The 13,994-nt window shown below is 47.9% G+C and overlaps 1 protein-coding gene across 2 annotated transcripts in view; it reads right to left on the bottom strand.

Moving 5' to 3' along the window:
• LOC140207309 (uncharacterized) overlaps window positions 1-13,994 on the bottom strand; it is a 36,869-nt gene that overhangs the window by 9,028 nt on the left and 13,847 nt on the right. For both annotated transcript variants that reach the window (XM_072275811.1, XM_072275812.1), the window contains exons 2-3: window positions 6,945-7,058; window positions 2,105-2,257 (exon numbers count right to left, since the gene is read on the bottom strand). In XM_072275811.1, coding sequence (XP_072131912.1) covers window positions 2,105-2,257; window positions 6,945-7,058 — 267 coding nt within the window. The remainder of the gene's footprint in view (window positions 1-2,104; window positions 2,258-6,944; window positions 7,059-13,994) is intronic.

A 13,994-nucleotide genomic window follows, 5' to 3' on the forward strand; every position in this document is an offset into this window, starting at 1 on the left:
AGCTTTCTGTCCACCACACTATCACACACTCCTTGGGTCAGACATGGAGAGAAGCTCCCTGCACACTGTCACATCACACAGTCCTGCGGGCACACACAGAGTCAACCTCCGGCCACACTGCCCCATTACTCCCGCCCGTGATTAGACAGGCAATGAAACGCTGTCGGCACCATCCCACCGCATACTCCTGTGGTCAGACACAGTATGATGCTCCTTCTACCCCGTCACATCACACAACACAGGGTCGGGAAACTGGAGATGCTCCCTCCGCACCGTTCTATCACTCACCCCTGGTAACAGACACAGAGCGGAACACCATCCAGGCACGCTTCACTGTTCCCGATGTCAGACAGACACATGCCCACCCTCCCAAACACACTCACCCACTCCCCACCTCGGCTATTTCTTCCCTCATCACTGTGTCACAAACAGAGTCCAATCATACACACACGGGATGAGACGCAGATTTAAGCTTCCTGCACAAGGTCAGATCACACAATAAAATGGTCACAAGCAGATGGAATCTCTCTCTCCGCGGTCTCATCACACACTACAGGCGTCAGACGTGTAGTGAGGCTCCCTTCCACATTGTCCCATCATACACTCCCGGAGACAGACACCGAGTTTAGCTCCCTCTACAAAGCCACGTCACATACTGCCTGTGTCAGAAACAGAGTGAACCTCTCTCTCCATGGGCTCATTACACATTCCAATGATCAGACGTGGAGTGATGTTTCCTGTGCACCGTCCAATTACACTCTTCCCATGTTAGATTCTGAATGTTACTCCTTCCACACCGTTTCATTACACACTCTAGGGGTCAGACACAGAGTGAATCTACCTCCACACCGCCCCTCATACACTCCCTGAGAAAAAGATCAGAATTTAGATCCTTCCCCAAAGTCCAATCTCACAGAGCCTTGGTGAGACACACTGTGAATCTCTCTCTCCACAAACCCATCACACACTCCAGCGGTTAGACACGGAAAGAAACTCCTTTCGCTCACACGACAAATATCAGAGGGAGACCGATTCTCCTCTTCGTCTTCTCAACACACCACAGAGCAAACTGTGTGACACAGAGGGAACCTGCCTCCTCACCATCCCATCACACACTCCCGAGAATAACACAGTGCGAATCTCTCTCCTCACGTCCCATCACACACTCCCGTGGTCAGACACAGAATGAATCTCCCTCCACACGGCCACATGGCACACCACCGAGTCTAACAAAGTGTAAATCTCCCTCCTTACGTTTGATCACACACTCCCTGGCGACGCACAGAGTGAAGCTCTCTCTGAACCGTCCCATCACACCCCACTGTGTTCACACACAAAGCGAAGTTCCGCCCTTACCCTCCCATGGCACACTCACGGGGTCAGACTACCTTCACAACATCCAGTAACACAATCCGGTGTCACATAGAGTGAACGCCCTCTGCACTGTCCCATTACACACTCCCGGAGTCAGACACAGACGCTCTCTCTCCCTACGATCCCATTACACACTCCGGGAATCAGATACAGTGTGATGCTCCCTCCACACCGTCCCATCACACAGTCGCGGATTCAGTCACAGAGTGAAGCCCCCTCTGCAACGTCCCATCACTCACTCCTGGATTCAGACACAGGATGAAGCCCCCTCTGCACCTTCCCGTCACACACTCCCGGATTCAGAGTGAAACTCTCTCTCCGCCATGTCATAACACCATTCAGGGGTTAGACCTTGGGTGAAGCTCTCTGGGCCCTGTCCGATCACACAAACCGCCTGTCAGACACAGAGTGAAGGTGGATCCATACCGTCCCATCAGAGATTTCCGGATTCAGAAATAGAGTGAAGCTGTAAAAATACGTCTCACAATCCTCTGGGCAGGCGCAGAGTGAATCCACCTCCACAACGTCCCGTCACACTCTCGTTGGTTCAGTGATAAAGTGCAGCTTCCTGCACGCAGCACCATCACACACTCACAGGTCAAACACAGAGAGGGACTCTCCCGCCATACCGTCTCTTCACTACTCCCGATGTCAAACACAGAGTGACGCTTCCTCTCTCTGTGTCTGCCCTGTGATGAGGAGCGGGTTAAAGATGAGAATGATGCCTCACCTCTTCTGCTGGTCAACAATTCACAGATTTGAGCCTTGGTTTCGTTCACAGCTTTGTACTTCGCTTCCATCTCGTTGATCTTGGATTGAAGGGTTGAGTTTAACTCATCGTAATTTCGGTCCACGGTGAACTTGGACTGACGAATCTGTGACACTGAGAGAGATGGTGAAGGATGATTAACGTTTACAGTGACACGTGATTCAGCAACACGCTACCGAGCGGGCCACAGAGAGTGTTGTGTCAGTGTCACGGTGAAGGTCGTCACAGTGAGAGGTGTCGGCCTGTCGTGTCACGCTGAGGGGTATATTAATGTGTCGGTGAAGGTTATGTTGTTGTCACAATGGGGTCTGCGTCAATATCATGCGGGTCACGATCGAGTTGTTTTGAAGGACGTGGCGGTGTCACCGTGATAGGTGATTCTGTGCCCCGGTGAGAGTTGTGCCGGGTCGCATTGAAGTGTACCTCGATGTCACGGCGAGGGAAATGTCAGAGTAAGGAGCCTGGTGCTGTCAAGGTGAGTGGAGTATCTCTGTCATGGTGTGGGGTGTGTTTGTATCATAGAGAGGAATGTTTTTGTGTCACGGTGAGAGACATGTCATTGCCACGGTGGTTGTAACAGTGTCAGGCTGAGGTGTTTTGGTATCACGCTAAGAGGTTTGCCCGTGTCAGAATGAGGCGTGGGTAATTGCCTCTGTGAGCGGTGCATCGGCGTTATGTTGAGCGGTGAAACTGTCTCGGTAAGGGGTGTTACAGTGACTTCTGAGTCTTTGTCACGAGGCGGTGAGGATCACGACGAGGAGCGTGAAGGTGTCACAGTGTACGGTGCCTCAGAGTCACAGTGAAAAAGCGTGTCGGTGTCATTTTGAGGTGTGTTTCGCTGCTGCCTTGAGGAGTTTATCAGTAATACAGTCAGTGGGAATGTCGATGTTACAGTGAGGGGTACGTTGCGGTCAGTGTGACTGCCACGGGTGTGTAACGTCCATGGTCCGTGTCCGTGTTGCGGTTAGGAGTGTATCTGTGTCTCGTTGAAGGTCGTGACCGTGATACGGTGACTGAATTGTTCATGTTCTGGTGAATGGCGTGCCGGTGTCCGGATGAGTCTTGATTGTGTTACGGTGAATGCCGTGTCTTTATCATGGTTATAAGCCATATGACCAGAAGACAAAGGAGCAGAAGTCGGACATTCGACCCGTCGAGTCTGCTCCGCCATGTTATGATGAGCTTATCCATTCCCCCACTTAGTCCCTCTCCCCCGCCTTCTCACCATAACCTTTGATGCCCTGGCTACTCAGATACCTATCAATCTCTGCCTTAAATACACCCAGTGACTTGGCCTCCACTGCCGCCCGTGGCAACAAACCCTGTGGCTAAAAAAAAAAAATCGCATCTCTGTTCTGAATGGTCGCCCTTCAATCCTTCAGTCATGCGCTCTCGTACTAGACTTCCCCAACATGGGACACAACTTTGCCACATCCGCTTTGTCCATGCCTTTCAACATTCAAAATGTTTCTATGAGGTCCCCCCTCATTCTTCTAAACTCCAAGGAATACAGTCCAAGAGCGGACAAGCGTTCCTCATATGTTAACCCTCTCATTCCCAGAGTTATTCTAGTGAATCTTCTCTGCACCTTCTCCAACGCCAGCACATCCTTTCTCAAATAAGGAGCCCACAACTGCCCACTGTACTCAAATTAAGGTCTCACCAGCGCTTTATAGAGCCTCGACATCACATCCCTGCTCCTATACTCTGTTCCTCCAGAAATCAATGCCAACATCGCATTCGCCTTTTACACCACCGACTCAACCTGGAGGTTAACCTTAAGGGTATCCTGTGCGAGGGCTCCCAAGTCCCGTTGCATCGCAGAACTTTGAATTCTTTCCCCATTTAAATAATAGTCTGCTTGCTTATTTCTTCTGCCAAAGTCCATAACCATACACTTTCCAACATTGTATTTCATTCGCCACTTCTTTGCCCATTTTTCCAATCTATCCAAGTCTCTCTGCAGACTCTCCATTTCCTCAGCACTACTGGCCCCTCCACCTATTTTAGTTTCGACAGCAAACTTAGCCACAAAGCCATATATTCCATAATCCAAATCGTCGATGTACAATGTAAAAAGAAGCGGCCCCATCACGGACCCCTGTGAACACCACTCGTAACCGGCAGCCAACCAGAATAGGATCCCTTTACTCCCAGTCTCTGTTTCCTGCCAATCAGCCAACGCTCTATCCACGTATATAACTTTCCCGTCATTCCATGGGCGCTCATCTTGTTAAGTAGCCTCATGTGTGGCACCTTGTCAAAAGCCTTCTGAAAATCCAAATATACAACTTTCTCTGCATCTCCCTTGTCTACACTACCTGTAATTTCCTCAAAATATTTGAAATAGGTTTGTCAGGCAGGATTTTCCTTTAAGGAATCCATGCTGAGTTCTGCCTATCTTGTCATATGCCTCCAGGCACTCTGTAACCTCATCCTTGACAATCGACTCCAACAACTTCCCAAACACCGATGTCAGGCTAACAGGTCTATAATTTCCTTTTTGCTTCCTTGCCTCCTCCTTGAATAGCGGGGTGACATTTGCTATCTTCCATTCCTCCGGAAGCATGGCAGAATCTATCGAGTTTTGAAAGATCATCGCTAGTGCCTCCGCAATCTCCACAGCTGCTTCCTTCAGAACACAAGGGTGCATTCCATCTGCTCCGGGAGATTTATCTACCTTTAGACTATTCAGCTTCCTGAGTATGTTCTCTGTCGTAATTGTGACTGCGCACACTTCTCTTCCCTGCCAGCCTTGAGTGTCCGTTATACTGCTGATGTCTTCCTCAGTGAACACTGATGCAAAATACTCGTTCAGCTCCTCCGCAATCTCCTTATCTCCCATTACAATTTCACCAGCATCATTTTCTATCGGTCCTATGTCTACTCTCATCCGTATTTTGCTCTTTATATACTTGAAAAAGCTTTTAGTATACTCTTTGATATTATTTCATAATTTCCTTTCATAGTTAATCGTTTCCCTCTTAATGACCTACTTAGTTTCCTTTTGGAAGCTTTTAAACATTTTCCAACCCTCTATCTTCCCACTATTTTTTGCTTCCTTGTATGCCCTCTCCTTTGTTTTAACTTTGGCTTTGACTTCTCTTGTCAACCACGGTTGCATTCTTTTTCCATTCAAAAATTTCTTCTTTTTTGGAATATACCTGTCTTACCCCTTCCTCACTTCTCGCATAAACTCCAGCCACTGCTGCTCTGCCGTCTTTTCCGCCAGTGTCTCTTTCCAGTCAACTTTGGCTCGTTCCTCTCTCATGCCGCTGTCATTTCCTTTACTCCACTGAAATACTGACACATCGGATTTCGGCTTCTCTTTCTCAAATCTCACAGTGAACTCAATCATGTTATGATCACTGCCTCCTAAGGGTTCCCTCACCTCAATCTCTCTAATCACCTCCTGTTCATTACACAATACCCAATCCAGTACAGCCGATCCCCGAGTGGCCTCAACAACAATCTGTTCAAAAAGCCATCTCGCAGACATTCTACAAATTCTCTCTCTTGAGATCCAGTGCCGACCTGATTTTCCCAATCCACCAGCATGTTAAAATCCCCCACAATTATCATAACACTGCCGTTCTGACAAGCCTTTTCTATTTCCAGTTGTAATTTGTGGTTCACATCACTACAGTTATTTGGAGGCCTATAAATAACTGCCATCAGGGTCCTTTTACCCCTGAAATTTCTTAGCTCAACCCAAAAAAATTCTACACCTTTCGATCCTATGTCACCTCTTTCTAATGATTTAATATCATGCCTTACCAAGAAAGACACGCCTCCCCTTCTGCCTACCTTCCTAAACTTCCAACACACCGTGTTTCCTTGGACGTTCAGCTCAGATTTTATTTCCTTTCTTATACAAGGCTGCTTCTTCCTTTACGTTCTGTCCTTGCTTTTAGCCAGAATATACTATTGTTGGGGACTCTAATGAGTCTCTTGGAAAATCTTCCACTGTTACTTACCCGTCGCACTATATTATATGTGTTCCCAGTTTAAATTTTCTCACATCCCATTTTTGTGTTACGTTGTGGGGTTTATCGGTGTCACGGGGAGAGGACGATTTGTGTCAAGTTGAGGGCGATGTCGGTGTCACGGTGTGGGGCTGATCGTTACCAGGGTTTTGAGAGCATCGGTGTCAGAGTGCGGGGCGGGCGCGGCGTCACGTGGCGTGTCCCTGTCAGTGTGAGGGGAGTGAAGGTTCTCGGTGAGTGTGTGTCGCTCTGTGTCACGGCGAAGAACGTGTCGTCACAGTGGATGGCTCGTGTCAAATTGAGTGGTGTGCTGTTATCACGATGAGGGGTAAGTAGGCGTGCTGTGAGGGGCGTGTCGGTGTCACGATGGGGGATGTATTGTTTTGACGGCGACCCTTATGTAGGTGATGCAGTGCGGTGAGTGTTGGTGTCACGATAAGGGACGACTCGGCTTGAAAATGAGGAACGTGACTCTGTCATAGTGAGGGATGTGTCTGTGTCACAGTGCGGGACTTGCCAGTGCCACGGCGAGGTGCGTGTCGGTGTTAGAGTGAATCGTTATTACAGTGGGGGGTGTGTCGGTATCAGGTTGAGGGATTTGTGGTATTATGTTGACGGATATGTTGGTAGGGTCGTGTCAGGGTCACGGTGAAGGATGTGTGGTAGTCATGGTAAGGGGCCCGTCAGTACCGCAGTGAGGGGTGTGTTGGTACCGCAGTGAAGGGTGTTTCCCGGTAATGTTCGGAGTATATCGCTGTTATAGTGGCCATTTTCATTTTCTGCGGTTTGGTCGTTACGACCGGTGTTAAACTCACCATGAATCCTCCAGCAGATACCCGTGATAATGAGGGTCGCTGTTAAAACGCAGATTAGCCATATGCTTGAGTCTGATCTGTCTCTCCCTGTGGGTCGTTCACTGACCATGTCGTCTGTGGAAAAATCGTTCCTCGACATTGTTAATTGTCATTTTCCCTGATCTATTCCACCCCTGATCTTCCCACTCTCTGAGTTCAAATCAGTCTCTCCCCTCCTGAAGAGCAGTGGACATAAATCACAGAAAAATACAGGCCCTTCGCTCACAATTCTGTGCTATACTAGTGAAATCCTTTCTGCCTTCGCAATCTCCATATCCCTCCAATCCAATTAGATTCTCCCAGTCTACCTCTTGCCGTGGAGATTGGCCACAAGAATATTCTGTTCTGGCTCCACAACTCTTTTCAGCTTCCTGACTTTCACACTGTTTCCCCTTTCCTACACGATGCATCTAACTTCATCCCAATATGTCCTCCCGATCACCCCTCAGCTTTCCAAATGATCCTGTGTTCATCCAGTTCCAGTTCCAGCTCCTTAACGCCGAGTGTTGGAAGCTGTATCCGGATGCACTTCTCACAGGTGAAGACGTCAGAGACACTTGAGGTCTCCCTGCATTCCCATGCCCTACAAGAGGAACATTCAATTCTGCAGCCAGGCATGCCTACTGTTCTAAAAGAGCAATTATAAAAAAGGAAACAGTAAAATAACGGAAAATACATCTATGTACTTTCTCTCAACCGAGACTCTCCTGGCTGAATCATCGAAGAGCTAAAACCTCAAATCCCCACGATAGCACTGCCCACACCAATTATTGGCTCTCGGCTTGCACCGGTTCTTTCTAATAAATTCCGGACCCTGATTGGTTGCTCTTCAAACGCTGATACTTCCTCTAATCGCTGTTTTTTAATGGCCACTCGCCGACCAGTGTGAGTGACACTTACTTGGCTCCTGATCTCTGCTTGGAGACACTGAAATCAGATATCTGTCTGACTCAGACACAGAGGGAGTCTCTCTCCATACCGTCCCATCTCCCTCACGGAGTCAGACACAGAGTGAGCCCCACTCCCCCCAACCCCCCACAACGATCCAGTGCAAAAGACCGTGGTTAGGCAAGTAATTAAGCTTCATCCACATTGTTCTATCACACACGTCCGGCTATAGACACAAAGAGAATCTCCCTCTTTCCCGTCCCTAATACATTCCCGGGGTCAGACAAAAATACTGCACAACGTCCTAACACACACACCCTGAGTTAGACACTGAGTAATGTTCTCTCCACACAGTCGCAACACGCACTGTCAGGGTTCAGCCACAGAGGGGAGCTGCATCCACCGCGTCTCATAACACGCTATTCGGTTCAGTTATTTTATGAATTCGCCCCCTTCCTCCTGCTCCATCGAGGCCCACGCTACCGGATTCAGAAAAAAAAAAAGAGTCGAAGCTCCCTCCCTCCCCTCTGCTCTGTGTGAGTGTGTGTGTGTGTGTGTGTGTGTGCGAGTGTGTGTGTGTGTGTGTGTGTGTGTGTGTGTGTTTGGGTGTGTGTAGTGTGTGTGTACGTGTGTGTGGGGGGGGCTGCGTGTGTGTGTGTGTGTGTGTGTGTGTGTGTGTGTGTGTTTGTGTGTGTATGTGTGCGTGTGTTTGTGTGTGTCTGTGTCTGTCTGTGTGAACGGATGGGGTGTGGAGAACTATAGTAACGGCGATATCGAGGAGCAGATCGGGAAATAGGTCCTCGAAAGGTGTAATAATAAATTTGTCGTGAAGGAGTTTTAATTTCCCAAATATCGATTGCCATCCCCTCAGAGCAAGCGGTTTAGAAGAGGGGTGGAGCTTGTTAGGTGTTTTAGGAAGTTTTCTTCACACAATACGGAGATAAGCCTACAAGAGGAGAGGCTGTACTTGTTTGGTATTGGGAAACTAACTTGGTCAGGTGTCAGATATCTCAGTGGGAGAGTATTTTGGAGAGAGTCATCATAATTCCATCTCCTTTGCAATAGCATTGGAGAGAGATAGGAACAGACAAGTTAGAAAAGCGTTTAAAAAGTGTACGGGTAATTATGAGGCTATCATGCAGGAAAATGGAGGCTTAAATTGGAAACCGATGTTCTCAGGGAAAAGTCGGAGGCAATGTGGCAAATATCCAGGTGATATTTGTCTAGAGTTCTGCATATCTACGTTGCATTGAAACAGTGAAGTTATGGTAGGGTACAGGAACAGTGGCGTACAAAGGGTGCAATAATTCTCGAAAGAAGAAAAAAAAAAGTTTCTCAAGGTTCACTGAGGTAGGAAATGTTAGAGATCCAGAAGATTACAAGGCTAATCTTGTAATCTTGAAGGCAGCATACATGAGGTTTAGGAAGCAGGGATCAGATGGGTCTATTGAGGAATATAGGGAAGCAAGAAAAGAGCTTATGAAGGGGATGAGAAGAGCAAGAAGGGGGCATGGGAAGGCCTTGGCTCGCAGGGTAAAGGAAAACCCCAAGACATTTTTCAACTATGTGAAGAAAAAAAGAATGACAGGAGTGAAGGTAGGACCAATTAGAGATACAGGTGGGAAAACGTGCCTGGTGGGTGTGGAAGTGAGCGAGGTCCTCAATGAATACTTCTCTTCGGTATTCACCAATGAGAGGGATCTTGTTGATGGTGAGGAGAATATGAGTGAGTTTGATGTTCTGCAGCATGTTGATAATAAAGGAGAGGAGGTGTTGGAGTTGCTAAAATACATTAGGTTGGAAAAGTCCCCGGGGCCTGACGGAATATTCCCCAGGCTGCTGCACGAGACGAGGGAAGAGACTGCTGAGCCTCTGGCTAGGATCATTATGTCCTCGTTGTCCACCGGAATGGTACCGGAAGATTGGAGGCAGGCGAATGTTGTCCTTTTGTTCAAAAAACGGCATAAGGGATAGTCCAGTAATTATACACCAGTGAGTCTTACGTCTGTGGTGGGAAACCTGTGGAAAAGATTCTTAGATACGGGATCTTTGGGCATTTAGAGAATCATGGTCTGATCAGGGACAGTCATCATGGCTTTGTGAAGGGCAGATCGTGTCTAACAAGCCTGATAATGTTCTTTGAGGAGGAGACCAGGCATATAGATAAGGGTAGTGCAGTGGATGTGATCCATATGGATTTTAGTAAGGCATTTGACATGGTTCCACACGGTAGGCTTATTCAGAACATCAGAAGGCATAGGATCCAGGGAGGTTTGGCCAGGAGGATTTAGAATTGCCATGTCTGCAGAAGACAGAGCGTCGGGGTGTAGGGAGTACATTCAGCTTGGAGGATTGTGACCAGTGGTGTCTCACAAGGATCTGTTCTCGGACCTCTACCTTTCATGATGTTTATTAACGACCTGGATGTAGGGGTAGAAGGGTGGGTTGGCAAGTTTGCAGACGGCACAAAAGTTGGTGGTGTTGTAGAGAGTGTAGAGAGTGTAGAGGATTGTCGAAGATTGCAGAGAGACATTGATAGGATGCACAAGTGAGCCGAGAAGTGCCAGATGGTGTTCAAACCGGAGAAGTGTGAGGTGGTACCATTTGGAAGGGCAAACTCCAAGGCAGAGTGCAAAGTAAATGGCAGGATACTTGGTAGTGTGGAGGAGCAGAGGGATCTGGGGGTACATGTCCACAGATTCCTGAAAGTTGCCTCACAGGTGGATAGGATAGTTAAGGAAGCTTATGGAGTGTTAGCTTTCATAAGTCGAGGGATAGAGTTTAAGAGTCGCGATGTAATGATGCAGCTCTATAAAACTCTGATTAGGCCACACTTGGAGCACTGTGTACAGTTCTGGTTACCTCACTAGAGGAAGGATGTGGAAGCATTGGAAAGGGTACAGAAGAGATTTACTAGGATGCTGCCTGGTGTAGAGAGTATGCATTGTGACCAGAGATTAAGGGAGCTAGGGCTTTACTTTTTGGAGAGCAGGATGAGAGGAGACATGATAGAGGTGTACAAGATAATAAAAGGAATAGATAGAGTGGATAGCCAGAGCCTCTACCCCAGGGCACCACTGCTCAATACAAGAGGACATGGTTTTAAGGTAAGGTGTGGGAAGTTCAAGGAGGATATAACACGAACGTTTTTTACTCAATGGTGGTTGGTGCGTGGAATGCACTGCCTGAGTCAGTGGTGGAGGCAGATACACTAGTGAAGTTTAAGAGACTACTCCTCAGGTATATGTAGGAATTTAAGGTGGGGGCTTATACTGGAGGCAGGGTTTGAGGGTCGGCACAACATTGTGTTCCGAAGTGCCTATAATGTGCTGTAGTGTTCCATGTTCTATGTTCTAATAGGAAGCAGCTTAAGAAGGAAATTAGGAGAGCCAGAAGGGGCCATGAGAAGGTCTTGGCCTTCACGACTCAGGAAAACCCCAGGGCAATTCTACAAGTAGGTGAAGAGCAAGAGGGTAAGACGTGGAAGAATGGGGCCTATCAAGTATGACAGTGGGAAAGTGTGTATGAAACCGGAGGAAATAGCATAGGTACTTAATGAATACTGTATTCAGTATTCACTGTGCTTAAGATCTTGGTGATTGTCGTGATAAGTTACAGCAAACCGAAAAGCTTGTGCATTTATATATTAAGAAAGAGCGTGTGCTGGCGCGTTTTGAAAGCATTAAGTTGGATAAGTCGCCGGGACCGGATGGGATGTACCCCAGGCTACTGTGGGAAGCGAGGGGGGAGATTTCTGAGTCTGTGGCGATGATCTTTGCATTAGCAATGGGCACGCGAGAGTTTCCAGAGGATTGGAGGGTTACAGATGTTGTTCCTTTATTCAGAAAGGGAGTATAGACAGTTCAGGAAATTATAGACCAGTGAGTCTTATCTAAGTGGTTGGTAAGTTAATGGAGAAGATCCTGAGAGGCAGGTTTTATGAATATTTGGAGTGGAATAATGTGATTAGGAGTAGTCAGCATGGCTTTATCAAGGGCAGGTCATACCTTACGAGCCTGATTGAATATTATGAAGATGTGACTAAACACATTGATGAAGGAAGAACAGTAGATTTAGTGTATCTGGATTTCGGAAAGGCATTTGATAAGGTACACCATGCAAGGCATATTGAGAATGTAAGGAGGCATGGGATGCAAGGGGTCATTGCTTTGTGTCTACAGAACTGGCTTGCCCACAGAAGGCAAAGAGTGGTTGTACTCGAGTCATATTCTGCATGGAGGTCGGTTACCAGTGGAGTGCGTCAGGGATCTGTTCTGTGACCCTCAGTCTTCGTGATTTTTATAAATGTCGTTGATGAGAAAGTGGAGTAATATATTGGTAGGTTTCCTGATGACACAAATGTTGTTCTCTGGCAGAGGAAATGAAGGAGCTGCACAACGTGAGGGCAGTGTGGCGCGGCCTACAGTCTGTGCTGCCCCCTAGTGTTCACACGGCAGAAGTCAAGATCTGCTGCGGTCGATTGAACATTATGGTAAATTCCATTGTCGCAGGGCCTCAGGTAGGTTGGAGGTGTTGGGGATAGTGTGGAGGGCTGTCAGGAGTTACAGCGGGACACTGATAGGATGCAAAGCCGGACTGAGGTGTGGCAGATGGAGTTCAACCCAGAAAAGTGTGAAGTGGTTAATTTTGGTAGGTCAAATATGTGGCAGAATGTAGTATTAATGGCAAGACTCTTGGAATTGAACGTAGGCCCGAGAAGTAATACTGCAGCTTCATAGGACCCTGATCAGACCACACCTGGATAACTCTGCTCAGTTCTGGTCGCCTCAATACAGGAAGATGTGGAAGCCATATAAAAGAAACAGAGGAGATTTACAAGGATGTTGCCTGGATTGGGAAGCATGCCTTATGAGAATAGGTTGAGTGGACTCGGCTTTTTCCCCTTGGAGCGCCGGACAATGAAAGGTGACCTGATAGAGGCCTATAAGATGATGAGAGACATTGATCGTGTGGATAGTCAAAGGCTTTTTCCCAGGGCTGAAATGGTTGCCACAAGAGGACACAGGTTTAAGCTGCTGGGGAGCAGGTATAGCGGAGATGTCAGGTGTAAATGTTTTACTCAGAGAGTGGTGAGTGCGTGGAATGGCCTGCCCGCTACAGTGGTGTTGGCGGACACGATACACTATTTTAAGAGACCTTTAGATAGGTACATGGAGCTCGGTAAAATAGAAGGCTGTTGGTAAGACTAGTATTTTCTAAGGTAGGGGCGTGTCCGGCACAACTCTGTGGGCCGAAGGTCCTGTATTGTGCTGCAGTTTTTGTATGTTTCTGTGACGGAATGTGTGGAGCGGGCTTTGCGGTGAAGGCGTGCAAGCCACTGGAGTTAGTTGGGGTGAACCCACACAATCGGTTCAACCACACCGAGCATTGGAGAGTTTGAGAACCGAGAGATCGATATTCGGTTGGAAAGAGGGAGGTGTGGCCACAGACGTTAACTCTTCCACTCCCTCATCGCACTTCGCTCTGAACACAAAGAGGGAGGGGTGGAGTGGAGTGGATCACAGAGGCATGTAGGGGTGTAGGGGAGGTGTGGGATTACAGAAACAGGCCGGGGTGCAGGAGAGGTCTGTGTGACGCATGCGTGGAAGGATAAAGGGGTGGAATTCGGCACGCAGATATGGAGGTTTGTTAGCGAGGAGACAGGCGATGGAGACGGGGAGGAGTGTGTCAGCATTACAATGCAGGCGGTGGCGGTGTATCGGTGACGCAATGAAGGACGCGTCGTTGTCACGGTAAGGGGTGTGTCGGTGTCGAGGTGACGCGTGTGTCAGTCCCTTGGCACACCTCACTATTCACAGTGTTTATACCCCGGACTTGTACACCTCTGTCCCTCCCTCCTTCAACACTTCCCACTATTCACAGTATAGGTCATTGCATTCCACACTGAGATTAGACTGCGATTTGGATCCCAGTTACCAGGTACACCTTTGCAAGAAAACAACTTGTCCAAATTCACTTTATCCAAATTCATTTTGATCCAAGGTAAAATTGGACGTGCTCCAATTTAGAATCCAAACCCGAGGGCCGGATCTCTCCTCTTTCATAACTACCTTGAAACTGATGGTATTTTGATCACCAGATTAAAGGTGTTCCCCTGCACAA

Source organism: Mobula birostris, chromosome 13 (genome assembly GCF_030028105.1).
Source record: "Mobula birostris isolate sMobBir1 chromosome 13, sMobBir1.hap1, whole genome shotgun sequence".
Taxonomy (NCBI): domain Eukaryota; kingdom Metazoa; phylum Chordata; class Chondrichthyes; order Myliobatiformes; family Myliobatidae; genus Mobula; species Mobula birostris.